Genomic DNA, 24579 nt, shown 5'->3' on the forward strand with positions numbered 1-24579 from the left:
GGCGTGTATGCTTTCTTTATGTAATCCCGAAATGCTACCAAATACAAATTTTTCATTGGTAATGGTATAATTATAAGAATTCATTACAAAACACAGTGACTTTATAGAAATTTCGGCGAGTGTATTACAGACCGAAGAGGATGAAAATGAGCGGGTTTATATGCCCTAAATATTTCGAACATGGGGTGCTCTGTTTATAATTTGATCTCACGTAGGGTCACACTCTCGTTTTTTATTGGTTCTAATTAAAAGCAGGCCTCGGTTAGATTTTCGTTAAAAGGTGTTAATAGGAGGTTGTCTAGGCTATTTCCTATCAGAATGTTAATTGGAAGATTCCAGAAAAGAGTGTTCTAGAGATTTTCATATAAAGAAATCATACGGTATCTTTCCATAAGTAAAAGGGGGCCTGTTGGGACGCTTTTCGTTCTCAGGAAAAGAGATTAGAAAATTCTAATCGAAATGAACGTGGGGAGAACTTCTCCATACGTAACAACGTAGAGATATCTACGACTATAACTTCAAGATTTATTTATCGTTCGTTTAACGTTACTTTTATGAATCGGACATTTCTCTATGCACCAACCTAACAGAATGCTCGCGAAGAGGTCGCGCAGTCGTTAGCGTCCGATTAACACGCCGCCGTCGGTTAACCGTAAAACGGGTTGTTCCGCAGGCTGACATTTGGTCGCTGGGCATCACGGCGATCGAATTGGCCAAGGGAGAACCGCCGAACAGCGAGCTGCATCCCATGAGGGTGCTCTTCCTCATACCGAAGAACAATCCCCCGCAGCTAACCGGAAATTATACGAAGCAGTTCAAGGAGTTCGTCGAGGCCTGCCTGAACAAGGACCCCGAGAACGTGAGTCGATCTCCATCCGGCTACGTGCTTGTATCGCTCCGTTAAATCCCTGTCCTGTCCGTTGTCGCTTCCCAGCTTCGGTTTAGAGCGTCCACCCTCGTCGACGATCGGTTCACCGACGCGATCTTCTATCGATATCGAATTTCGTGGACGAAACGATTGTCGGTGAGATAAGGACGATCTCTATCCTTCGTTTTGTTTTTTTTTCTTTTTGTATCGAATGTATTAATCGTTGTTCCGTCCGGTGCAGAGGCCAACGGCGAAAGAGCTGCTCAAGTTCCAGTTCATCAGGAAGGCGAAGAAGAACTCGTACCTGATCGACCTGATAGACCGGTACAAAAAGTGGAAGTCCCAACGCAGCGAGGAATCCGAGACGGAGAGCGAAAATTCGGACTCGTGAGTGCCCGCGCATCCCAATGCTCCCGGCACGGGCGACCTACTTCGAAAAGAGGACTCGAATCAATTTTTCTTCCAGGGAGGAGTCGAAGCAGGACAGCGACATGGACGAGCCCTGGATAATGACGGTGAAAGGTCCCCACGGGATGAAGGGACCCGTGGTGCCCATGCTGCCACTCGACGAACAGCCAGCCTCGTTGACCCTAACACACACGACCAACCATAATCAGCAGACGAAGCCGCAGGCGAACGGAGCGTCAAGGTCCCCGCCGAAGGACTCGACGCTGAATCATTACAGGAGCGAGTCGACGGAGACTGTCCGCGATGGCCAAGCGAAACACACGCCGGTAAGCTGCTAGACTCGCGAAACCGCGATTAAACTCGGGCCAGCCAGAGCTCCAGTTTTGGGAGCCTAATCCTTTCGGGGCTCGCTCAACCATCGGCCGTAGTCATTATTAGAGAGATCGCAGTCTCCTGCCGCTTAGTCTTCGAGATAATATACATGCGACGGGTATCACGGGTTTGCAGCGCGTGCTTATCAAACCGCATCGCAAAGCCGTGAGAACAGAGTTGCTCTATCGTTGAGAGATTGTGCTGTGCTTTATAGTCCACCCCGTGGAGAAGACCGAGCGGATACGAGTATCGGTATCGAATCTCTGAAACGTTAATCGTGTTTTCCAGTCCCGGCCGCACGAGGCTGCACCACCCCCGCCAGTGGACACGCGAGAGAAGCGGGACGACCGCGACTACAGGGACTTCGACAGAGACTCCTCGACGAGGGAGCTGAAGAAGATCCGCGAGACCAGAGACAGCAGGGACAGCAGAGACAGCAGAGACAGCAGGGACAGGGGAGAGACCAGGGACAGAGGGGACAGAGATAGACGGGAGAAGGACGTCAATTCAAAAGAATGGAGGAGGCCGGACCACAGGCCGGCGGAGAACAAGCAGAGACCCAGGAGCTCGCAGGAACTGAAGCACCCGCGAAGCGCGATCCTCTCCGGTGTCGTCTTACCCCTCCTATCCGAGGTAAACATTCTCTCTGATCGAGAACACCGCGGCGAACTATTCCAGATAAGTCAACGCCCGGCGGAAGCGTAAAAGGTTAGACACCGGTACGGTTGCCCCGAGGTCTAATCTTTTCAGCTCCGGTCGGCGACGCGTTTCCTTCTCGAGCACGGCCCGCGCCGAGCGGCAACCCTGCGCGGCAATAGCGCCGGAAAGATAAGATGGATATACCTTTTGTTCCTCCTTATTTGTCCCAGCTTCAACGGAAGCATCAATATTCGACAAGAGACAATAACGGCGAGGGCGGAAGCAGCATTAGCAAGAACGGAGGCGCGATAGAGGAACTGCGCAGCGCGTTCGAAACGGCGGAGCGCAACTCTCCGGGGATGACCGAGGCCCTCGTCAGCGAACTCCTCAAGTCCTTACTTCCTGCCAACCACTCGGAGGGGCGGCTGTCCATGCTGATGGAGAAGGTCAGTCTCAGGTAACGATCCTCCCTTTACTTCCTCAAATCAGCCGATAGGCAACGGATAAAACAAAAAAAAAAGTATCCGAAAATTTAAAGCTATGTCCACACTGAGGTAACATCGAGTAACCTTTCGTTGCCTTCTTCTTTTTTACCGAATAAAAGAAGTAGCTCGATGTAGCTTCAGTGCGGACATTGCTTAAGAGACGGCTTCTGCGAACCGCTTTAGAAAATTGCGATTTTTATCCTGCAAAAGCACATAGCCTTCTCGGACTGTGTAATCAAGTTTATGGCAACGAGATACAATGATTGTACAAAACACGGTGCAGGAATGTCACATTTGTGCACAGAAAATTTGACAAGGGTTCATGAGATCCCGGTGTGCCGTTGCAGGTTGGGATAAAAATCGCAGTCCGGTCAGAAGGTGTAATCTGGACATGTTTCATTGCAGTACGACCATTGTGCTTGTTTCCAGGGATACGTAGGGACGCGAGAGGGCGAGGGTTCGCAAGAGAATGTGGTCCGAGAACATCTTGACGTTGTAACGACTCGTTAATTCTCGTTTATCAGATTTATTATTCCGTTACGAGTCGGTACGTTGTCGACGAGTGCCGGGTCCGAACGTGAGAGAGGAAGCTAGAAGAAGAACGTCGCTGCAACGGCCCGGACAGTGTTTTTTTCTTTTCCCCTTCGGTCTGCGGCGAGCAAAACGACGGCGGAGCAGTTTCGTTTCGCTTTCAACGTCCCCCGACACGAGCCACGGGCAGACACGAGACGTTCCAGCGACGCTTCGCGACGCGATTTAGTCCAGATATATATTGATTTCCACTTCATCGACGATTCCGTTCGAGAGTAACAGAGAGCGAAAGAAAGAGAGCGAGCGAGATTGAGAGAGAGAGAGAGAGAGAGAGAGAGAGAGAGAGAGAGAGAGAGAGAGAGAGAGCGTGAGATAGAAAGTATGACACAGAGAGAAAGAGTAAGTTCTATCTAGATCTATCCGCTAGAGTAACAGTGTTGTACCATCCAATCGCCGCCACGCGAGGCGACAGTTACCGTTTTAACTCCAGAAGACATTAGCCCCTCACTATCCCACCCCCCCCCCTCCCCCAAAAAGAAAAATGAAACGATCGTTGGCAAACCGTTAATATATTTGGGGAAAAAATTACGACGAAAAAAGAAATGGGTAAACGTGAAAGATTAAAATGTGCAAGATATAGGTGATAGTCGAGAAATATTTTTGCAAATCATGCAGCCACCCGTTCGGAATTCTTTGTACGTTCTTCGTGTTTCGGTGTAGACGCGCGACCTCGAGAGCAAACTGGAAAGACGCGTAGCGTGTGTGATAGTCTCACCCGGTGTCTGACGGATAGAGAAGAAAGGGTATTTCGTTGACGGGATCTTGCCTCATTGTAGATACATCCGGAACATGCACTATCCATCATCTTACCAGAGTATATATATATATATAGATAGATAGATATATATTATAGACGTGTTCTAAATCGCATCGGTAACCAGACCAGTAGAGACGTTATTTATTTAAAACGATTTCAAATAAAGGGACGAGAGAGTGAGAGAGAGAAAGCAAAAGAGAAAGGGTGACAGTTGGAGAGCGAGAAGGAGAGCGTGCTCAGCAGCCAGGCAAAGAGATAAAGCGTTGTCCCCTTGAACTCGAGCGACAACGCGCGTTCCCGTTGCTTCCCGTGTTTAGTGCACGTTTCGGATTCAGCAGGGGGGGATGTCGAAGGAAGAAGGGTGCCTCCGATACCCCGGAGGCTTTGTACATATGTATGTAGCACGATAAGATAGTCTTATTGTTCTGATGATCGACGTCTCTGCCACTCGGTTGCGCAGCTCCGAAATACGATCTCGTTGTACCGCGTTTCTAGCACTATTTTGCCGACCGCGTGACCAAGCTGACAGCTGGGGAGATGATAGTCCGTCGGCTCTCTCGGACGAGGTGTCAAAGGATATACAGTATTTTATTAGCCACTATAGTCGGCGCGAAATCTCTCGACGGCTCAAGGCCGCTGTCCTCCCTTCTTCTCCACCATTCCACCTCCTCGTTCTTCGCTCGGACTCGCGATTGTAATCACCGGAGCTGGGGAGAATACATTAAACTTAACACATTACCTACCGGCGATTATTTCGTCATTTCCAATAGCCCATGATCAATGGCTAAAAACTTTTTAGTGGGTTTTTCAACAACGACAACCATTTCAATTGTGAACCAACAAGTCCAGTAACGTTGCTGCAATTTCGTTGCAGATTATAACGTAAAAGAAAATTTCCAAGCTTCCTTTTTGGTACAAGTACAACCACTGAAAATCGTGTTAATGGGTTTCCGGTAGGTAAAGCGTTAACAAGACTCCAATCTTATTCGGCACTCGGTGAAATTTTAAAACGGATAAACTTGTCAACCTTTCAACCGGGTGAATATTCTGGGAGGAGCAAAGTCAATTTTGGCGTTACAAGACGAAAGGGTTTTTCAGGAACGACGAGTTGAATTGTCGTCCCCGGTTAAAAGGCTCATCGGTTAAGTTCGCCTATCTCGGATGCAAAAGGCAGGGGCGAATGCGTGCGTGGGAAAGGAGGAGGCGTGAAAATCGCGGTTGACGGGGGCGGAAGCGATCTCGAGCCGCGCGACTGGATTTGCCTTGCCTGAAAAAGACCTCGGACGCGACTCTCGGGCCGATTCCAGTTTCGAGGGAACTAGCAGCGACACTTGTCGAATAGTCGGAGCGAACGGTGGCGCGAATCACGCAGAGAGAAACAGCTTTCTTTTTCCTCGAGCTAGAGAGTTCTTCCACTAGATCGCCCGGGTAGAGTTCTTAGTCGAGCCGTTCCACGATCGAGCCTGAGCTGTGATAACTTCCGCGGGACGTCGGCACTTCATCCACGTTGTTTGTAAACTAATGTATTTTATAAAGTATATTATATAGAAAGAGAGAGAGAGAGAGAGAGAAAGAAAGAAAGAAGAGATTCCTCGTGAGAACGGAGAGACGGAGAAACGAAAGCGACTAGGCAGTGATCATCGCGTGTACATACAGGGTGGTCGCGAACAAAACGAACGGGAGTTTCCACAGCGGACACGGTTCTTCTTTTATTTTATGTTCTTTCTTCGCGACATGGTTCGCGGGCCACCCTGCCACGGAAAATTCCCACGGCGTCAGACGGAATGCGGGTGTCACGAGTGCGCGAGAGAAACAGAGAGTGCGTCCTAGAGAGAGAAAGAGAGAGAGAGAGAGAGAGAGAGAGAGAGAGAGAGAGAGAGAGAGAGAGAGAGAAACAGAGCGTTCAGCGAGGGTGGAATTAGCGTAAACAATTGTAACGAGACATAGTATTAATTACCAGGAAAATGAAAATTCGCGTGAACGATGAAGCGAGAGAGCGAGCGAGAGAGAGAGAGAGAAAGGTGACGAGAGACCTAACTATCGTAAGCCCGCGAGTACGTGTTACGTAGTTGCGTTTATTCCAGTCAGCGAGGCGGCGAACGAGAGAGAAGGAGAGATCCTCGTCCACGGAGGACGGGACGGATGATCGTTTGGAAAAATCGTGAACACCTCTGATCTCCGCTCTACCACTATACTCCCCTTTCGTTCTCTCTCTTCTCCGACTCGTTTTCTCCTACCGCCCGTGAACATTATTCTTTTCTTTTCCTTTGTTTCGCTTCTCCTCGAACCGAGAGAATGAGAGAGTGGGACATCCGAGTACAGGAGGATTTTTAAACTACTTCTCTTTTCTTTTCCTTTTTTTTTTTTTTTTGTTTTTTAGTTGAATTACCCCCTAGTTTATCCCTACACTACACTCTATTACCGTTAATATTATGGATTTATCGTCTTATCGTTGTTTCACCGTTGGGTTAGGATTTCTTTTCGATGACTTTTACAACGGTCGCTACCCCCAGTCATCCTCATAAAGCTGCCATAAAACGCTTACCGGCTACGCTCTAATAAAGACACTCTGAAAACTCGAAAGGTTTCAACGAATTCTCTTCCCGCATCTCTTCTTCCGATCCTAGCAACGAACGACCACCACTACTCTCGCTAACACTCCCTGTGTTCCTTCGAGCTACCATCGTGCTACCATCGAGCTACTCGGTCGACACGTTCGCTGCCATCGTGAAACAAAATTGAGAAGCAGAGCGAAAAGATCTGGCTTTCGCGTAATCGCCGTGTGGCAGCGGACGCGTTCAAGGTAGCGTCGTTCGGCGATCGTTTGACTGTCAGCGCTGCATCGAAGGCTCTACGAGCCAGTGATCGAACGCGTGGCTGTGTAAGCGGTGTGTTTTAATTTAAGGGGGATCCGTGGCGTAGCGGTCGGTCTTGCGTGTCCGGATCGTGTCGCGATCATCGATCGTTCGTCCGTTCGCTCGTCCGAGGCCACAACCCGCGGCCTTTCATGTTCTTCGAGAGTATCATCATGTTACCCCCGCGATTCAATACTAGCAATAAATTAGTCAATTCAATCGTGAACTGCCACTGCAACGCAACTAAACCCCCGTTTCTTCTGGTATTCGACGTGGGAGTATCGAGCGGCTCCTCGAACTTTCCAGAGGTGTCCAAGGTCATTAACGTTAAATTATTCGCGTGTCCGCATAGCCGTACGTAAAAACACCACAAATAGACTGCGGATTTTATGCGCTGATAACGCGCACGGTCTCGCTCGCGCCAAGCAAAATGGTAATCCTCGGCGAGAAACAGTCTCGTTTGTTTGCTCGTCGCGTGTCGAAAGTCCGCAGTCTATGAAACGCGTGCTCCTTTCGTTTTCCTATTTTTCTTTTTTCGTTTTTCCATCAACGTCAACGACGACAGTCGAAGCTTCTCTTCTTCGTAAAAACGTTTCGCAACGGGTGGTCGCGACGGAGCTGCGATTTCGAACGTTGATTTCGCGGTTAGAAGAAATATCGAGAAACAGGCGAGCAGAACCGTTTCTCTTAGCGATCTCAGAAGGAAAAACGCTGACGAATATTCGTAAACCGCACCACGTTCAATCCGAATTACGTGTCCTACCGTAATCAGCACTCTTCTTTGTATTATATTCTTAGCTATTATCCATAAACTATTCAGCGTTATAACATCGTGGTAACAATAATAACAATAATAATAACAATAATAATAATAATAATAATAATAATAAACGACAACTATCGACGTAGAATATAAATATATATATAAATATATATATTTTTTGTATTTTACTTCTACCTTGGCTGCATTGGACTGTATTATATTGATTGTATGTGGCATGCCGAGGGCGTGTACAAATACGAAATAAAGATCAAATAAATGACGATCGACACGGTTCTCTGTGCTGGCTTTCTGGGCGTGGAAGATCAATCTTGTTCCGTTTGCTCGCGAGCATCGATTTTCTATTTCTAGTCCCCATGCTCCGACCATGTATGGATCGCGTACGCCGGTGAATCACTGAGATCGGTTCTCGAACGGAACAATGCAAAGTCGAGCGTCTTCCCGCGGTCGTAAATGGAAGAGAAGCTTTCGTCAGCGGGTCGCGGGCTCGCGTGGGGCTGCCACGTGCTTCGCCAACCTGTCACGCCTTCGCCGCGACGCGAGGCAACGTCTTGTGCAAGACTTATGCGTCTCGATTCGATTTTGCCTCGGAACCTCGGCGGTTCCGAATCGTCGGGACTGAAAGACGGTGTGGAGTTCACCGGTAGCCCTCCCGTGCCGAGCCCAGGGGTTACCTCACCAGGAAATTGAGCAACCTGGTAATACGAGTCGTTCTGAGAATCGTGGGTCTCTTTGCCAATTGATTTCCATACAATCGGCTTCGAGAATTTGCAGGTGCACGAAAGATGGACTCGAACGGGTCCTTTTCGAGATTCATTTCTAACGTTAGGGTTCGGACACGGTTTCTCGAATGAGAACCGAAGGATGATCTCGTCTTGCTGGTGGTCCCCGGTGCTTCGCGTTAAAAGTACAATGAATTCTCAATATATGTCAACAAAACGGGTCTTGCCAGCGTCGTGTATCGTCCAGGAGACATACCCGAGCCGTGCTATGTTTACACTCCTTGGCGTCCGAGGCCTTTCGAGCTTCGTGGCCCCTCACGTGGTAGTGGGGATAATTCCGCGACGTTTATCATCCAGGCCTTGGCGACATACATAGAGAAATAACTGTAGCTTGATATTGAATTGTCTCGGGGGGTTCCCGCGCGTAGCGATTGAAACGGGACTATCGACGAAGTTTATCGGAGTCCGGTCGATAACTAGCCCCACGAGGAGACCCGCGTAGATTGCCAAAACGCGAGGATGCAGTGGCGTAGAGCGCAGGTCCGCTCGCTGGCGGGCGGGCGGACAGGCAGGCAAGGTGAGAGAGGCAAGGCGAGGGGCGTCGCGTCGCCTGGCGTCGCGTCGGGTCGTAGCAAAGCGAATTCCTCGACGCATCTCTCGATGCAGTAGTCGTCGGCGTCCCGCGGGTGGTCGCGATCGAACAGAGAGGAGAGAGCCAGGGGCGGGAGAGCGGTTGGCGAGAGAGCGGCGGATGGTCCGAAGGGCGCCCCTGTCTCTTTCTGTCTGGCTGTCTGGCCGTGCGCTCCTGCAGGTGTCAGGGAAAAGTAGAGGTAAAGGGTGGAGAGGGCGTCGAAGTTCGCGGGAACGCGAGGTGCCGATTCGTGTGCGCGGTGCTGGTCCCTCGACGAGGATCAGAGAACGCAGCGAGCCGCGAATCAGCGAGGTTTCGGGCTGCGTGTTTGGAGGCCGACGACGCCCACAATCGAAGGTACGGATCAACGATAGAGGAGAGACGGTGTCGGGAAAAAAAGTTCTCGGGAATCCTGGCACGGCTCCAACGACGGCACTCTTCGCTCCCGACGGCCGCTGACCACTGGCGACGCTCGTCCGATGTCAGGACAGCAGACCGCGAAGTGTGTCGTTGCTATTTTCAAGTAGTACGTATTCAACACGCTGCCCGGGCGGCCTCGCGGGCTTACGGTAGCGCTTGCAAGCTTCACGCCGCCCGTTTTACGATTTACATTGTTCAACGCTACGCTGAGCTCTAGCGAGCTTTACGAGCACGCGCGACCCATCGCCCATCGCACAGCCACGCCGCTCGTCCACGATTCAAAGACGATCGCCGCACACAGCCCGATTGATTCCGTTCTAGGCGCGACAACCGACAACCGGCTATACGCTTCCGGCGCGCACGTGCTCGACACGACAGTTCCTCGCGCCTCGATCAGCCAGCGAGTCCCGCGATTAATCCTCTCGTCGCCTCCTTTGATCCGCGTCGACGACCATTCCATTAGTTCTCTTATTGTCCGATTGACAATTGAATGTCCTTTTTGCTACTCAATCGTTAATCGACCAACATTCATTTGTCAGCCGTACAACGTGAAAACGCTCTCACTCCTTTGATCTATGATCCGAATCAGTATCATCGATGGCATCCGATCGTCTGCTAGGTAATCATCTAGCGAACAGGTAAATTTCTAGATGACTGATCGGTCATCGTTGGCTGCGATACATTCCGCCGATGGTTGATAAAGCTGTTGTTGCGAGGCGGGAGGCTGAGACAGCAAATCCGAGTATTAGGGCCACGGGAAAGGGTGTTTGACAGCTTCCGGCGCACGTAGAGCTTCGAAAGCTTGTTAATTCGCGGCCACGACCGGTTTCAGGACGGAAACCGGAGTTCGACGACTTCAGAGATCCTCGTTAGCTCGCATATAATCCGTTCGGAACGATGCGCGATCACGCTCGCAGAGAAATCGACTCGCCGGGCCGGGCCGTCCCGCGACAGCTCTCTTCCCGTCGAACCGACGATTAAATCGAATGGTCCTCGATTCTCTGATCGCGGACGAGTTTTCACGACCGAGGGAAAGTCGAGTTCGTGTCGGCGGAAAACTGTCGATCAAACGATCCCGCGGGGACGATGTTTAGTCCGGTCGTGAGGACCGGTAAAGCGTGACGACGATGCACGGTCGCCCATAGGCAGGTCCGTGCTTTAATTACTGATTTTTTCTCTCCGCTCCAAAAAGCCACCGATGTGTGATACTGCCTTTTGTATGCTGACCGACACGATACGATACGGGATACGGAGGCCTTCTGTGTGCGCGCGTAAAGCGCGACCAGCACGGCGGACACCTCAAAGCCGACAGTGAATCGCCGCGGGCCGCGGAGCGCGGACAACACCGCGCGAACACGCTCGAAAACGCCGCGAAAAACCGCTCGAGACCACCCTTATCCTTGCCTGTTCGCGCCATCGACCGTGCGACTATCGATTCGTCACCGCGCCACTGGAAACGCTCAACCTTCTCATTAATAATTCACCCGCAACACCTCAACCTTAACCCGTTAACCGGCCGATCGTTCGAAAAGCGGATAAAATCGACGCGATACAAAGCCGTCTTCTTCGGTCAACAGGTTGTCGCTCTTCCCAGATCATCGAAGATCGCGCACGATCTCCAATCTCCCTCGAATCCTTGCTGAATTCTAGTTTATTCCATGATTACCCAGCTGAAACGTTCTCCCAGTGTGTTTGCCGCGGGTTTTTCTAGCCGCTCGATTCCTACCCGAGACCGTTACGAATTCAAAATGGAATTAAACACGGTAACACCAATTAAGTGAGTTATTAACCCTTACGCTACGCCGCGAAGCGCGAGTTAACGATGCCATGCCGGTACCGCGATCGGCGTTTCGTAACTGTGGTAGCAGATTCCTCGTAGTAACGTAAACAGACGCGCAACTTTTATTTACTGGACTGACAAATCAACAACACATCTACACCTCAAACCCTACAAGCATAGCTGAGAACATTATCGCCGCGATATGACATCTACAGAGAAAAACACAAAACAAACATCGACCAACCTTCGCTACGAACACAAGGTCGAATTTCATACGACATTCCCTAGGATCGAACGTTACAGATTTTCGTTAGATCGTTTCGTCTGTTTCTGCCGTGACTGGTCAGTGAGTTTTTTCGGCGCTGGAGACTGTCGAACAATACTCTAGCTCGCGAGTGAATCCGTTGCATCGGAAATTATTCTGCACTTTCTTTTCTAATTAGAAGATGCGTCTCGGAACACAGACGGCGCTCGGTTGCAATTATGGAGATCCGTATAGCCACGCGCGCGCGCGGGGATCGACGCAAGCTCGCGTACTCGTCAGAATTAATTAGTGACTTAATTGCCGGGAGTATCCCGTGCGCTGGCTCGTACCATCGGAAGCTTTCGAGCGTGTCCGCATCGGTGGAAACGCGCGCCGCGCCGCGGGTTTTGAACAGTGACAATTCGAGCGAGCAAGCCACGCGAACACAAGAGAACGGTCCCGGCGCAGCGACTCGGTCTCTCGAACGGAACAGGCAAACTCGTTTCTTTACGCTCTTCTACCCGCGAAATACGATTCCCCCGGCGCTCGGAAAGAGATCCCTGAAAACGGGCTGCCGTAAATCCAACGCCGCGTAAAGCGATCCTCCGAGAAGAGGAAATTAACACGCGAGAAGCGCGGAGTTTCCGCGACGAAACACGTTTCACGGTGAAACTCGAGGACGCTCGTAAATCTATTCGTTAGTGTCGTGCCCGATCTCGAGGATAGTCGACGAGGATCGGTTAAACCGCGGAGCCAGGCTCATCCTGCAGGACAGCGACCTTGGCTGTACCGAGATACAGTGATAAGATCGGTAACAGATCGTTTTATCGAGTCGAATCGGTGTTAGGATAGCTTCGACCAAAATGGTGTAGCAATCTCTCGATAACTATGCCATACTGGTCAGCCAGACAGTTCCAAGGACGCGATCGCAACGCTAGTTCACGACTGGCCGACCAGCCCTCTAATCCCCTTACCAAGGGTTGCGGTCTGCCACTGCAATCCTATAAATTCCAGCGGCGAAGCGACGCTAAAGCCCCAGGGGTCCTGTGTCTACCAAGTAGCACAGTTTCGTAACGATCACAGCGCGACGAACCGGCGGCGCGGCGATTGTGTCAGATTTTCGAGGAGATCCGAGCGACCCGACCGATTGTCTCGGAAGTTGACGCGCGCATTGTTCTCCCGGTAGTAATTGACCATTGCGCAATCCCCGAGCGAGAATGGTCAGCATCTGGCTGTCGCTCGCGCGATGACAGAGAAAAACGGCGGAATGGTTAATGCGATTCGTTATTTAGGAAATTGGGGCCGCCGGTTCGCAGCTTGACGCGATCCAGGCCGGAGATACGTCGCGAGTGAAACCACACGAACGAGCACACGAACTGTAGAAACCACTCGCTCGGCGAAAAAGAGAGAGAAAAGCTCGGGGCAACGGCAGACGACTCCGAACAGGTTCCCCGGGACTGTCCACGGTGTACACCGGCCGAACATTTTTTTTTTTCCATTGGAACAGTGTCGTCGCGATCGCGTATTTTTCTATCGAAACCGCATCATCCGCGCACGTTTCTGTTTCCTACGCTCCGTTCCCGAGAGACGTTCCCCATCGATCGCGCGTGTGCAGTGATCAATTACTTAGCTTCGAAGAGGCCCGGTGTGAATCGTCGTCCGTGCAACGTCAGACACGATCTTGCGCCAACGGATGAGCGTGATTCTAGTGGAATGAATGGACGTGACCAGCCTCGGAGACGGTAATAGCCGTGTCGGGAGCACGTGCCTCCTCAATCGAAGAGGACTCGCTGTACCCGGTAGGTCAGCGCGTGCCAAACGATCTGAGGAGTCGACCGTTATGATGTGCCACGCCGGCGAGAGGACTCCGCAGAGAAGCGGCCCAGGAGGATTCCGAGACTATTTTCAGAGCGTCCGAAACAATCGCAGCTTCTGAAAGAGAAAAAAGTTTGGACCGTACGACGCGCAGTCGATAGTCGATAGAAGATACAACGGGGCTGGGAGGAGAAAACGACGACGTGAAGGTTCCTTTTTACTATTTTTATAATCGACGAGCGCAGTCGCGCGTGAACCGAGGCCAGAGGAAGATGGACGGAAGACCGAAGATCGAGGTGGTTCGCGTGCCTTCGAACGAACGCGGCAACTTCCGGTCCGTGGACGGTGTCCGCGGCAGCTACAGCCACATTCGCGTGGGCACGTACTGCCCGGAACCGGAAGTCAAACTGGTGGTTTGCGACAGCAAGCCGCCGATCGAACAGTCTCGGAAGTTTAAAAGGTACGCTTACTCTGCGCCCTATTGTTTCTACGCAACCCATTCGTTAAACTAACTGGTCTGTTTTTTCTTCTTCAGGAATTTGGGACCAGTCTCGAAGCTGCTGAGACGTCGCCATCACGCCACATATCTCGCCACCAAATCCTGTGATAACATTTATACCGTGAATAGAAGTAGCAACTCGTTGGACTGGAGGGTTAGTCAGACCGTGAACGAGCAAAGTGAGAATTCCTTTTCTTTCGATTTTGACCGCTAGGCAGTTCTAGTCTCGCGTGAAGAATTCCACGATTGATGCAAGATGCGTTTCAGGCTTCCAATCCCGGCAGAGCGGTAGCCTGGATTGGCGAGTGGGAAGGACCATCAACAAACTGCATTGGAGGGACACCACCAGAAGCGCGGAGCAGCTTTCCAGAAGCGGACCCATCGGCTCTGACCATCTACAAACTCCCAGCACAAAGTATATCTCAGAGATCTTCGTCCGACTCGAATCTCGATCTCGAAGATTCATTCGCAACTCGTTCCTTTTAGATCGAAACTGATCTCGCTGCTGCGACGACTTTCTCCTCGCCTTTCGCGACCCGGCAGCAAAAACTCCCTGCAAGCATCGCCGACGATTTGTCCATGGGTGCAGGTCGAGTACTCCACGGAATCGATCAACGAGGGACTGCAGGAAGAATCCCAGGAGGGCGACATGAGCTTCCAGAGGGAACTGCAGTTGAACGAGCTGAGGAAACGCATGGCAGGGATACCCACCGCCTCTCAGGTGATTAACAAACTGTAGCGAGATTAATTGTAGAGATTATGACGTATCACGTTTCGTGCAATTGGAAGCAATCGATTACCCGGACGTTTGAGTCATCTGGAACGAAGACAAATCGTAGGCGTGTCCGCTAATGGCTTCCGCCTCGGTCGCGTCGCGTCGGACCGAGCCGAGGCAACCATGATAATTGTAGTTTATTTATTGCTACCGAGTAATCAGCGAACAATCCACGATTCTCTGCTATACTCCATCGACGTGTTTTGCGTGTCAGGTTACCACGAAAATCGTTAAATATGACGAAGAGGAAGAAGGATCGTCTCATCCCAGGATAGAAATGCAACGACTGGAGAACGACTCGAACAACTCCAGCAAATCGTAAGCTTACCATTTTGTTTGTACCTCCTCGCATCTCTCGAGCTTCCCCTGCACCGTACCAAGTAGATACCCTGATCCATGCATGCGCCCGGACTGCACCCAGCTAACGTACTCCTAAGGGATAGCCATGTACGACACCCAATAAACGACTGAGAATGTTTTGTGCACTGTGGTTTTCTTAAGTAGCACGAGTATCCTTGATCGTTTCCCCTAGGACGATTTCAAAAGAAAGAAATGGGATCGAGTATACTTTCTACCAATTGTATACGTCGATAGTATTTATTACTACACTACGGATCTTTATACAAAATAAAAATTGTTCGAATCAACTACGATGTACAAGTGCCAAACAGAAATTCCTATCTTACCTACACATTTTTATTGTAATTGTATAAAATCTGCAGTCTAGCACTTGTAATATACTTTATCCCATCTCTAATTCCGATTAGACTTCAGTAGAGGTAGAAATAAACAACTCGAACATCCGATGATAAATACTGACAATTTTTATTAATACGAATACTATGTTACATTTGACGAGCAAACGATGCTCGCTCGCGATTCATTGTACAATTCCCATCTAGCCAGTCGAATTATTCGTAATATGTACAAATCAGATTGTAGAAGTAACCTGTACAGTAATGATTCACGTATTTGTGGACGCGACAGATGCCCTGGTTTTTGTACACCAGACACAGATGGTTGTTCTTCGTGGGCACATGGATAAGTGCTCCTTCCTGTTCTCCGGGATCGACGTAGTCTATAGTGTCTTCCTCGGGCACATGACTCGTCTGGAATTGCATGATCACGTCCAGAGTTCCAGGTTCGGATCCACTCGTATCGTCCATATCCTCCTCTTGATCGGAACACTCTAGAGAGCAATCCAGAGGATCCGACAAGTAGTCTCCGATATCCGATACGTCCGAGTCATCGGTGTCCAGTGACCTGGCTAATTTCTGCGGCGAAAGATTCTCTAATTTCGACAACGATGATTGCTGAGACAGGTTCTTCTTCTTCGCTCGAGGTGACTTTCCTTTTGGGGTCAGCTTCAGTATATCGTCCTCGTTCATCTCCTCGTCTTCTTTATTACTCGACGGACTATAGCGTCCTGACTCGTCGTTTCTACTATCTTGGCTATCCTTGTTACTTCTGCTAGTCCTCGGTGTGTCCACCGAGTCCTCCATGTACTCGTAGATTTGGTTCACGCTTCCGCTGCTCGGCTTCTTCTCGGCAGGCGAAGCAGCCGACTCGGTGAGCGCAGACCTGTCCGATATCAGCGTGTAGGAGCCCTTGGTCCACCTCTGCAGTTCAATCGTCATCTTCGGCTTCATGGTCTCCTTCTCCGGCACCAGATCCAACTCTGTGTAGTCCTTCAGCAATTGGAACATCGAAATAGACTTGAACATGTTGTAGAACGCTTTCATAAACTCCGGCAAGGTTTCTTCTTTCGCTACCTCGTAATTTCGAATGTCCGCTGGACCGACCTTCTGCCACACAATCGCATCCGACGACAAGTCCGTCTCGAGCTTCTCATAAACATCATCTTTTAGGAAACATGACAAAAATGCGAAGGACTCTTGTTCCATGTCCTGTTGGACCTCCTTGACAATTCCAGGGAACAAGTAACACGTTTTTACCCAATTGTTCAACGATACCCGGTTGTGCACTGGTTCTATGTAGGTCGGCTCAGTCACTGCTCGTGGAGGTCTGGCACTCTCTTTTAAAGGGCCGTGAAACCAACCGTTGATACTCCACCTGGACTTGTCCGGAGAAGTCACTTCGGCCACCTGATGGTAAGAATTATCTACAACCTCAAAAAATACTAGGGAATTATATTCCGGTAGTAGAGATTTCACTACATTTCTGGGCAACCCATTTTCATCCGTGTCAAATAAATCCAATGTCCCGCCATCCTCGATGGTCCAGTTCTTGGAAAGGTATAATATGAAAGCGATCCGTCTATCGCCCATGTTGTCGTCATGACACAATAAGTAGTCTGTGTCCGAATAGCAAGAACTGGTCATGGATATTTTCTTGTTGAGCTGTATCTTGGTGTTGTGCTCCAACCACGTTGCCAGATCGGTTTGGAAAGTTTCGTATAAAAACTTCAGGTTCTTGCTGTCAACGTTGGCCAGATCGCTGGTCTGCTCGAACTGGTACAGGTCAATGCTGTTTCTTCTGCTCTTCACATCCAACAATTCATTCTTTATCTCGTCCATTAAATCCTCATTGCAGAGAAAATTTGAAATCTTGCACATTCTAAAGGGTTTCGATATCACTTCTAGATTATCCTTCTTGAAGTCATTGAAATTATGCCAGTGCTCGCAGAAGAGTTTCTGAAACTCAGGAGAATAGACATGATTCGAGATAATGGAATGTTTGAGCTTCTTTATATCCGGTTCCTCCTGGGCCATAACTTTGTGCGTTCCTTGCGTCACCGATCGAGTATTGCAGCTTCTGTTTCCTTATGCTATCAGTCTTTTCGAAATCTAGCTACCGTGAACACGTTAACAGTGCATATCCCTGTTTAGTTGACTTATTAGAAGTAGCTTCTATAAATTGACGTCGTACTATAAACTAGATCACATATTTTCTTCCTATCTAAGTACATAGATATGCGTCGTTCTGCGCTTCAAATACATACATTCTCCATGCATTAAAAATTGTGTTCTCGACGGGAAAAAACGAAAGAATACACGAGTTATCTGATCGGCCTCGTGTCGCTCAGAATATCATCCTATAAGGTTACCCCGTTTGGAGCGATATACACGCGCGCTCGACGATTGACAATGTCGGCTCGGTGTTGTTTTCCATTCAGTGGAAAAACGAGTCTCGTTCTTTCCGCATCGCGTCGTCCTGATAAGAGAGATATCACAGGTTTTCTAAATGCACTCAGCAAACGTAGCGGCGCTTGTTTCTCTCGTTCGGTACACGCGGCCCACGTGGTCGGTCCGAGCCGCACGTGTTCTGAAAGTAGTCGGTCGAAAAACTCGATTAATAAAGTTTCGCTTCATTCCACGGTCGTTCCGCCACCGTGCAAATAAACGAACGTGCTCACGAACTAGAAGTGTCACTCGCGCGACAACTACGTACCAGAAGAATTGCACGTGCGTCCAAATTTAGCGAACTAGGCCCGTCGCTCCGTGTCACCTCGCGGTTGCATTCTGCCCAGGGACAGCTACTACCGCTGGCGAAAACGTCGATTCGATCGAACCCAGGGACGTCGCGAATTATTCGCGAGCCCCGACCGCCGCGTTTCTATCGCTATCAACCTCACAGGAATTACGTAACACGTTTTCCGGACTTGCGAAATTGTTACTTAACCCAATTTTCAACCAACTTTGTCGTCCGTGAAAAATAATTATCCGAAATTTCCCCTCAGCGACTGAAATGTACCATACAATTTTTTTGCGATTAATTTCTCGATAGAATTTTACTGAATCTATGGCTTCTAAAACTCGATTAATTTCGTAATAAACCGTAAAACATGACGGGATGACAGAAAAACAGAAAGTAACGCTTTGCAGATATCTTTTTTTTTATCGATAATATCTAAAAAATGTTTAAAATAGGTTTCAAAGAGTTCAGATTCTTTATTCTTATTATGCAATGTTATAAATTCCCCAGGAATTTTTATGCATTTATGATAAAACTTCTAGAAATATACGTAGCAAAATCTTTCATGAAATTTTATTTTTACAACATTCTGAATTCATTGAAACTTTCATTTAAATTTTATGGTTGTAGGTTATAGAAGATACATTTTGTAATGAAAATCCACAATCTAGTTATAAAATTGTACCTCTGTCTCCATTAAAAAAAAACTATTTAAAAGATAACAGAAAGAAGTTTTTTCATTTAATATACATTTTTATAAACTGCTATTTAATTATTTGGTACGTGTAAAGGCGTAAATGCACTTGATAAAATGTCGCAAAGAGTTAAACAATTGAATTGGTGTGAAAATCAGTGCATGCATCGAGGTTGGTAGTTTTGACGTTCTCGAATTGTCCCGCGCTTGGCGGCGCTCTCGATTTAGCGATCGACCGTGGCGCGGCGCTCGACTCGCTCGTGTCAAGATGGCGGCAGCAGTAGTTCACGTTTGACGGGTGCCGTTGGTTGCATGGAAATTCGGGGCACACCCTGACCGTTAAAATTGTCGAGAGTGTGAGATCGTCGCGTCGAATGCTCGATCCTCGTGAAATCCTGAAGTGAACGGCCGATCGCAGATCCTGGAGCCGGGCAGCGAGCACCAACAGCCGCGCATACGTGAGTAACCGAACCAAACACGCTGCTGCCCGACAGCCCACACGTACACACGGCAACGGCGTGTCACAAAGTTCCCCTGATCCTTTATTTCACGGGCTCGTTTTCGAATCCCGGCTACCTGTCAGGGTTCGCCGCCTTCTCCCTCAACGGGGCCACGCACGCGTTGCGATTTATCGGCGCGACGAGTTGTTACGTCCGATCGCAACGGTTTCCAATATAACAAGCAATTTTATCGCTCGCAGTTTTTCACCGTGCACCTATCGATCTGTCGCGCTACAAATCGCGTCGGAATCCACCAGGATTCTGGACACGGTCCGAGGAAAAACTATTCATACACCGTTGACTTTTGCTTTCACCTGTTCATGCTATTTTCTCTGCGTCAAAATTGTGTCAGGCTATCTCTCGTTCACTTGCAAAATGCAGGCTGATTTGAATAGTACTTAGCCTCGTTTCTCGCCAAGGATTGCATCCTTGATTCAGAGCAAGTAGAAATAAAAGTCACTAGGGGTCGGATCGGGGGGTTGTTCCAACCGTGGAGTTCCTTCGATTTTTCCGAGTAAAATAGTTCGTACAACGAAGACATTTTTAGTCGACTATTTAGAATTTGAAATCGTTTAACTCGTCTATTCAATTTCATAGTAAAAAAGGGTGTGATCGAAGGACTCGGGTCAGCTTCAAAGGGGTTACTTCGAGGACGATGACACCATGTTCGATTAACTGTATAGCTGTCCCTCATTTTTCCAAAGTCTGACAGATTGTTACGTGTACAGGAGAAACTGCGATAAATCGCAACGTTTTCGGCCCGTCAAAATCGCACGTACCCTACTCGTCTCGCACACCGACGAATTCACATTTTCTTGTTTCATTCTCATCACCTACATCTCACTGTTTCCTTAAGTAACTAGGCTGTGGAGCTTTATTTGTAGGACTGAAAAATATGCGCAAAATGCTGATGTTTCTGTAATCTGTTTGTGATAACTTGTTTGTCTACTTAGGGGTTGTATATAAAATAGCTAGGTTAAGGAACCCAATTACTGTGCCTACATTAATTATACTTATTTTTAAAGCATACTGGATATTAAAATATCTTCTTTTTAATATTTATTATGCTTTAAAAATATTAATTAATATATGCATGGTAATTGATATACTCACAGTAATTGGATCCTTTATCCTAAATAGTAAAAACGAATAAAGTCCGCAGGCTAGTATTCGATTCTTTCGGGTGCGGCGTCGCAAAAAATGTAGAACACGGTCGGTATATCTGTAATGAGGTCTATGTAATAATTGGTACTTATTATTGTGGAACGAGGGTGGGGTCTCGCGGTTGAATTCGGCGAGGAGAACAGGCGGTCAGGACACTCGGCAGCCCTCAGTCACCTTTTGTTTGTGTCGCGAGCACGTTGTGCCCGAGAGGAGACAGTTACTATAGCGAGTCGAGTATACCGAACGCGCAGTGTCTATCGACAAAATTCTCGGTTTCCCGTGGATCCCTGAGGATTCCTCCGGTATCTGCGTGTGCCCTGTTTCCTCGTCGAGGCATCGTCGGCCTTGAACCGGATTGTTGCTGGCCTACTGCCGACCATTATGGCGTGAAGGAGCTTTCGAATTTTCAAATCTTTCTCTCTCTCTCCCTCTTGGCCGCGTCCCTGGAGATCGCAGGTGAGTCAGGTGGAATCCATTAGCAATCTGTCCCTTTTCATTGGAATGCTCCTGCGGATGCACGCTGCAGCTTGCACCGCGCAGGACCCATTTTGTATTTCTTGACTCGCTGACTCTTAGGATAGGAAGACGCTTTCGTTTCCAACTTTTTTTTTTAGATAAAAATTGAAACGAAAGCGCCATCAGAATTCCGTAGACCGTTCGGTTAATCTTTTGTGTCTGCCAGATCTTTGTGTGCAAGTTACTAATTAATCTGTTTTTTTAATGTTAGCGGTGGATGTCTGTAGAGATCAACCCTTTGCACTCGAAGCCATTTTAACTGCAAAACGAAACATTTCTTCCGACCTGAAATGTTCAGTAATTTATTAAATACAAAGAAATTTAATAATGTGAAAAATATTTTGAACGATGATACAGCAATTTTTAGTGGCGCCTTACAGTCGCCATTCGAGTGCTAAGGGATAATAAAGAAACGGCGAAGAAGCTTGTTAGACTGGAAGAATATTTTTCCGTGCTCGATCGTTCTATGTGCAGTTTACATGCGTTTTGAATGTAAAGGATCGATAGAGTACATTTGAAAGTAAGATCATCTACGTTTTACGCGATTCCGTCTACGTGGTGTCGTGGATGTTCGTTTCCGACCATAAGTGGTTATCGATTGCCAAAGGGAGCAACGTCTCTCCCACGTCGTAGTACGTTTTTCTTCGCAGGCTGTCGTGTTTCCGCGTTCAGTAACGATCGCCGACTAGATATGAGAAAACGTTGCGAAACCGTGCGAGTTTAAGCTCCGAAGAAGCTCTCGAAACGTGACGATAGTTCGCGTGTCGACGCGACGACGGTAGCGTGTTCTGTTAGGAAAATTTCCTTAAACGGAAAATGTACGAACTACCTTGAATCGTGCTCAATTAAAACGGCACGCGATATTAAGCTCGAAAAGGTCTTAACCGCGTAGCCTCTAGCTGGAAACGAGCTTTTAAAGCGATGGGAATTTCCGGCATACGCGGAAATCCATTTTACCTTCACTCGGAGAGGACGAGTAAACTCGTCGTTCCCATGATTTCTCGTCGTCCCAATTTAGTTAGAGATTCGTATAAAATACCGCGTTATAAGAAACTCGGAATTAGTACAAGTCAGGTCAAATTAAATTGGTGCAAATCGAATCGCAATTTTTGTTCCGCGTTATACGAAATTCGGAATTAATTCGAATCTCGTTAAATTAGATACCGAACGCAATTTTTGTTATGACAGGAGAGTTTATGGTGATCGCATCGTCGTTTGTTCCTCTTGGTTTATGTCGATCTGAATATTAAATGGCAGCGTGCCCTCCTATTCGACCTTCGAGAAGGTTTCCTACTGGAATTCCATCGATTTAAAGGGCTTGTGGGGAACGTCCGCGGTTCCATGCGCCTTGGACGGCGATGAGGTAGGTCATTCCCCTTTTTTTCTCCTTCGACGACGGAATACCATCGACGAGATGCCAAGTGGCTCGTTTAACGATTGCGCCACTCGAACCACTAAGCCGTGTCGGTCGTGGCATTAAAGTGTACTGTTAAACTCGGCAATGCGTCCATTAATGTTGCCGTGCATACGGTTTCTTTTACACCGTTCCTCGTACACTCAACACCTTACTCGTCCTTCTTGGAAAACGGACCTTATCCTAGCTCGGAAAGGGCCTCCACCTTCCTACCGATCAGCTTCTCGAAAACCATTTAAAGCCTGCTGCTATCTTCTACCGTGCACATTGGAATCGTTTTTAAATATTCCAATCGATCAATCTTTCAATTTTCGTCGACTCGAAACCACGAGAGAATTGGACTTGTCTGCAAACAGATAGATTTACTTGGAAGTTGAAGCGGTTAGAGCTCTCTGCGAAACAAAGTTTGGCGCAAGGTTGATTCGAACTTGCGGATTTTGACCATTGTCCACCGGTGCAAGGTTACAAAAGGGGATCGGTCGTGGGCTACCCTCGTCACTTTTCCGTCTACCTGCGTAGCTCGTCGAAAACCGGCGATGATGCGCGTTCGTTTTGCTCGAACGGAACCGATCCATCCGGTGACGTTCGAGACTCGCCGAGACACCTGGTACGAACCGTGTCTCGAACCGTTACGCGTTTCTTCGACGCGAGATTCATCCGCTTACCCGTGTCGTCCGATTTTGCTCGGCGCAGGATCTTCCCTCGAACTGGATCGCCGAATACGAAGCCGGCGCGGCGGGATGAATTGTAATATCGCGTGGCCGACACAATTATTCTCGCGCGGGAACCTGTTACACAGCTACGCGGTCGTATATGGCGTTAACGTTCCAGTTATCGACCTTACGAGATCGTTTTTACTCGGATCGGTCGGATTAATTCGATTCGTCGGGACCCGTTCCCGCGGTCGCAAGAAACGTCCGAGCAAGAACGATTTCGTAATGGTGCTTAATCGCTCGAATTCGTCTCGTAATCGCGCGGAACCCGTTCAAAAGAAGACCCCGAGGATTGTTAAAAATTTTGCACGCGCTGCAGAGCATCCGGGACAGCGCGAAGAATCGGCGAGCGTTCGCTCGGATCGCCGGGACGACAATAATAATTTCGTAAGGACGTGGAACGGCGACACGCTCGAATACGTCCGTCGTCGGCCGCCGCAAAAATATGCCGACCGTGTTTTTCTTCTTTCCTGCTGCTCGCAAGGACAGTCCGCTATCAGCGCGAACTCGTTTTTTTAACGGGTTTAGACCTGGCGGCTGGAAACCGCACACAAACGATCTATTTCAAAAAAAAAAAAAAAAGGAGAGAAACAGCTCTCGGCATCGTCCAGTTGATTTTCTGCGAATTTATTTTTTGCTCGAGCGGGCTTGGAGACGCAATGCCGCAGTTCGCACCTGAACGCAACAGCAAACGCGTTCTCGTCGAAGCGACGGTGCAGCACCGGAATCGCGTACACGGCATAGTTAGTAGAGTGCGACGGAATCGAAGCGAGTCGGCGGCATTGTCAAACGAAATTCTGGGTGGTCCGTGAACATCTTGGCCCAATTGTCTCGTCGGCAGCCGAAGCGCGCGTCCTTGCTTTTACTTCCTACGGAACGCACTCTACTTTTAATCGTGGAATTCTCGGTCGCGTGGACTCGCCGCGAAAGCAAATCTCCCTCCCCCCGGAAAAAGTAGAACGCCGAACCTAGTCGGCGCGGCTGCTTGTGTTTTTTATGTTCTCGCGGTGTGACGCAAGCCGATCCTCCGATTAACATTCGACCGGCAGCGAGAATCGATTCCACCATCGGACGAGCATGGATCGTCCTCGTTACGGCTCGCCTGTTCTATCAAGCGTCGCGTGTAACGTGGAAAGAATGCAGTCGTCCGCGAGGAAACGGATACGTTTCCCACAATTCTACCCGCGGCGGTTATTTCAAGAACGAGTTGCTCGGGTCGCGTTGAAAAATTGAATTGTGCGGAATCGGACGAGGGGGGGGGGGGGCACTTTCGTTCCTCCTACTCGCTAATCCGGTGGGAAATGTTAGAATTCCGAGTAACGGAGTCATTCGAGCACAGTAGGTCACCATGCGGCTACTTTGAATTCGATTTTCCCTGATGGAACCGCGATACCGATCCGTATCGATCACAACGCGACGCAAACTTCTTTCTCCACTAGAACCTTTCTGAAATATTAGGTCATCCCATGAGTTGCTCGTTTATAGCTCTCGACATCAGCAC

At 48.8% G+C, this 24579-nt stretch overlaps 3 protein-coding genes across 7 annotated transcripts in view; 2 read left to right on the plus strand and 1 right to left on the minus strand.

The window, feature by feature from the left end:
- Gckiii (Germinal centre kinase III) overlaps positions 1–6703 on the plus strand; it is a 114816-nt gene extending 108113 nt beyond the window's left edge. For 2 of the 4 annotated variants that reach the window (XM_076790106.1, XM_076790107.1), the window contains exons 6-11: positions 674–859; positions 1110–1255; positions 1335–1602; positions 1937–2281; positions 2518–2744; positions 3202–6703. In XM_076790106.1, the coding sequence (XP_076646221.1) occupies positions 674–859; positions 1110–1255; positions 1335–1602; positions 1937–2281; positions 2518–2744; positions 3202–3211 (1182 nt within the window). In that variant the 3' untranslated portion in view covers positions 3212–6703. The remainder of the gene's footprint in view (positions 1–673; positions 860–1109; positions 1256–1334; positions 1603–1936; positions 2282–2517; positions 2745–3201) is intronic. The other 2 variants (XM_076790114.1, XM_076790105.1) reach the window with 1 other exon arrangement.
- Positions 6704–8953: 2250 nt separating this feature from the next.
- Positions 8954–24579, plus strand: part of LOC143355285 (uncharacterized) — a 43229-nt gene continuing 27603 nt past the window's right edge. The window contains exons 1-6 of one of the 2 annotated variants that reach the window (XM_076789995.1): positions 8954–9635; positions 12846–13828; positions 13904–14046; positions 14135–14282; positions 14354–14588; positions 14857–14960. In XM_076789995.1, the coding sequence (XP_076646110.1) occupies positions 13641–13828; positions 13904–14046; positions 14135–14282; positions 14354–14588; positions 14857–14960 (818 nt within the window). In that variant the 5' untranslated portion in view covers positions 8954–9635; positions 12846–13640. The remainder of the gene's footprint in view (positions 9636–12845; positions 13829–13903; positions 14047–14134; positions 14283–14353; positions 14589–14856; positions 14961–24579) is intronic. The other variant, XM_076790003.1, reaches the window with a different exon arrangement.
- On the minus strand, positions 15446–18504 carry Sud1 (Prolyl 3-hydroxylase sud1). Its single transcript, XM_076790144.1, has 2 exons — positions 18054–18504; positions 15446–17927 (listed from the first exon to the last, which is right to left on the minus strand). Exon 2 carries the CDS (start codon positions 17372–17374, stop codon positions 15554–15556), a length of 1821 nt encoding a protein of 606 aa, XP_076646259.1. The 5' UTR covers positions 17375–17927; positions 18054–18504; the 3' UTR covers positions 15446–15553.

This window comes from Halictus rubicundus, chromosome 1 (assembly GCF_050948215.1).
Source record: "Halictus rubicundus isolate RS-2024b chromosome 1, iyHalRubi1_principal, whole genome shotgun sequence".
Lineage (NCBI taxonomy): Eukaryota > Metazoa > Arthropoda > Insecta > Hymenoptera > Halictidae > Halictus > Halictus rubicundus.

Bases quoted from the DNA above. Each gene is read 5' to 3' on its own strand.
- Sud1 (XM_076790144.1), bottom strand. From the start codon at position 17,374: ATGGCCCAGGAGGAACCGGATATAAAGAAGCTCAAACATTCCATTATC.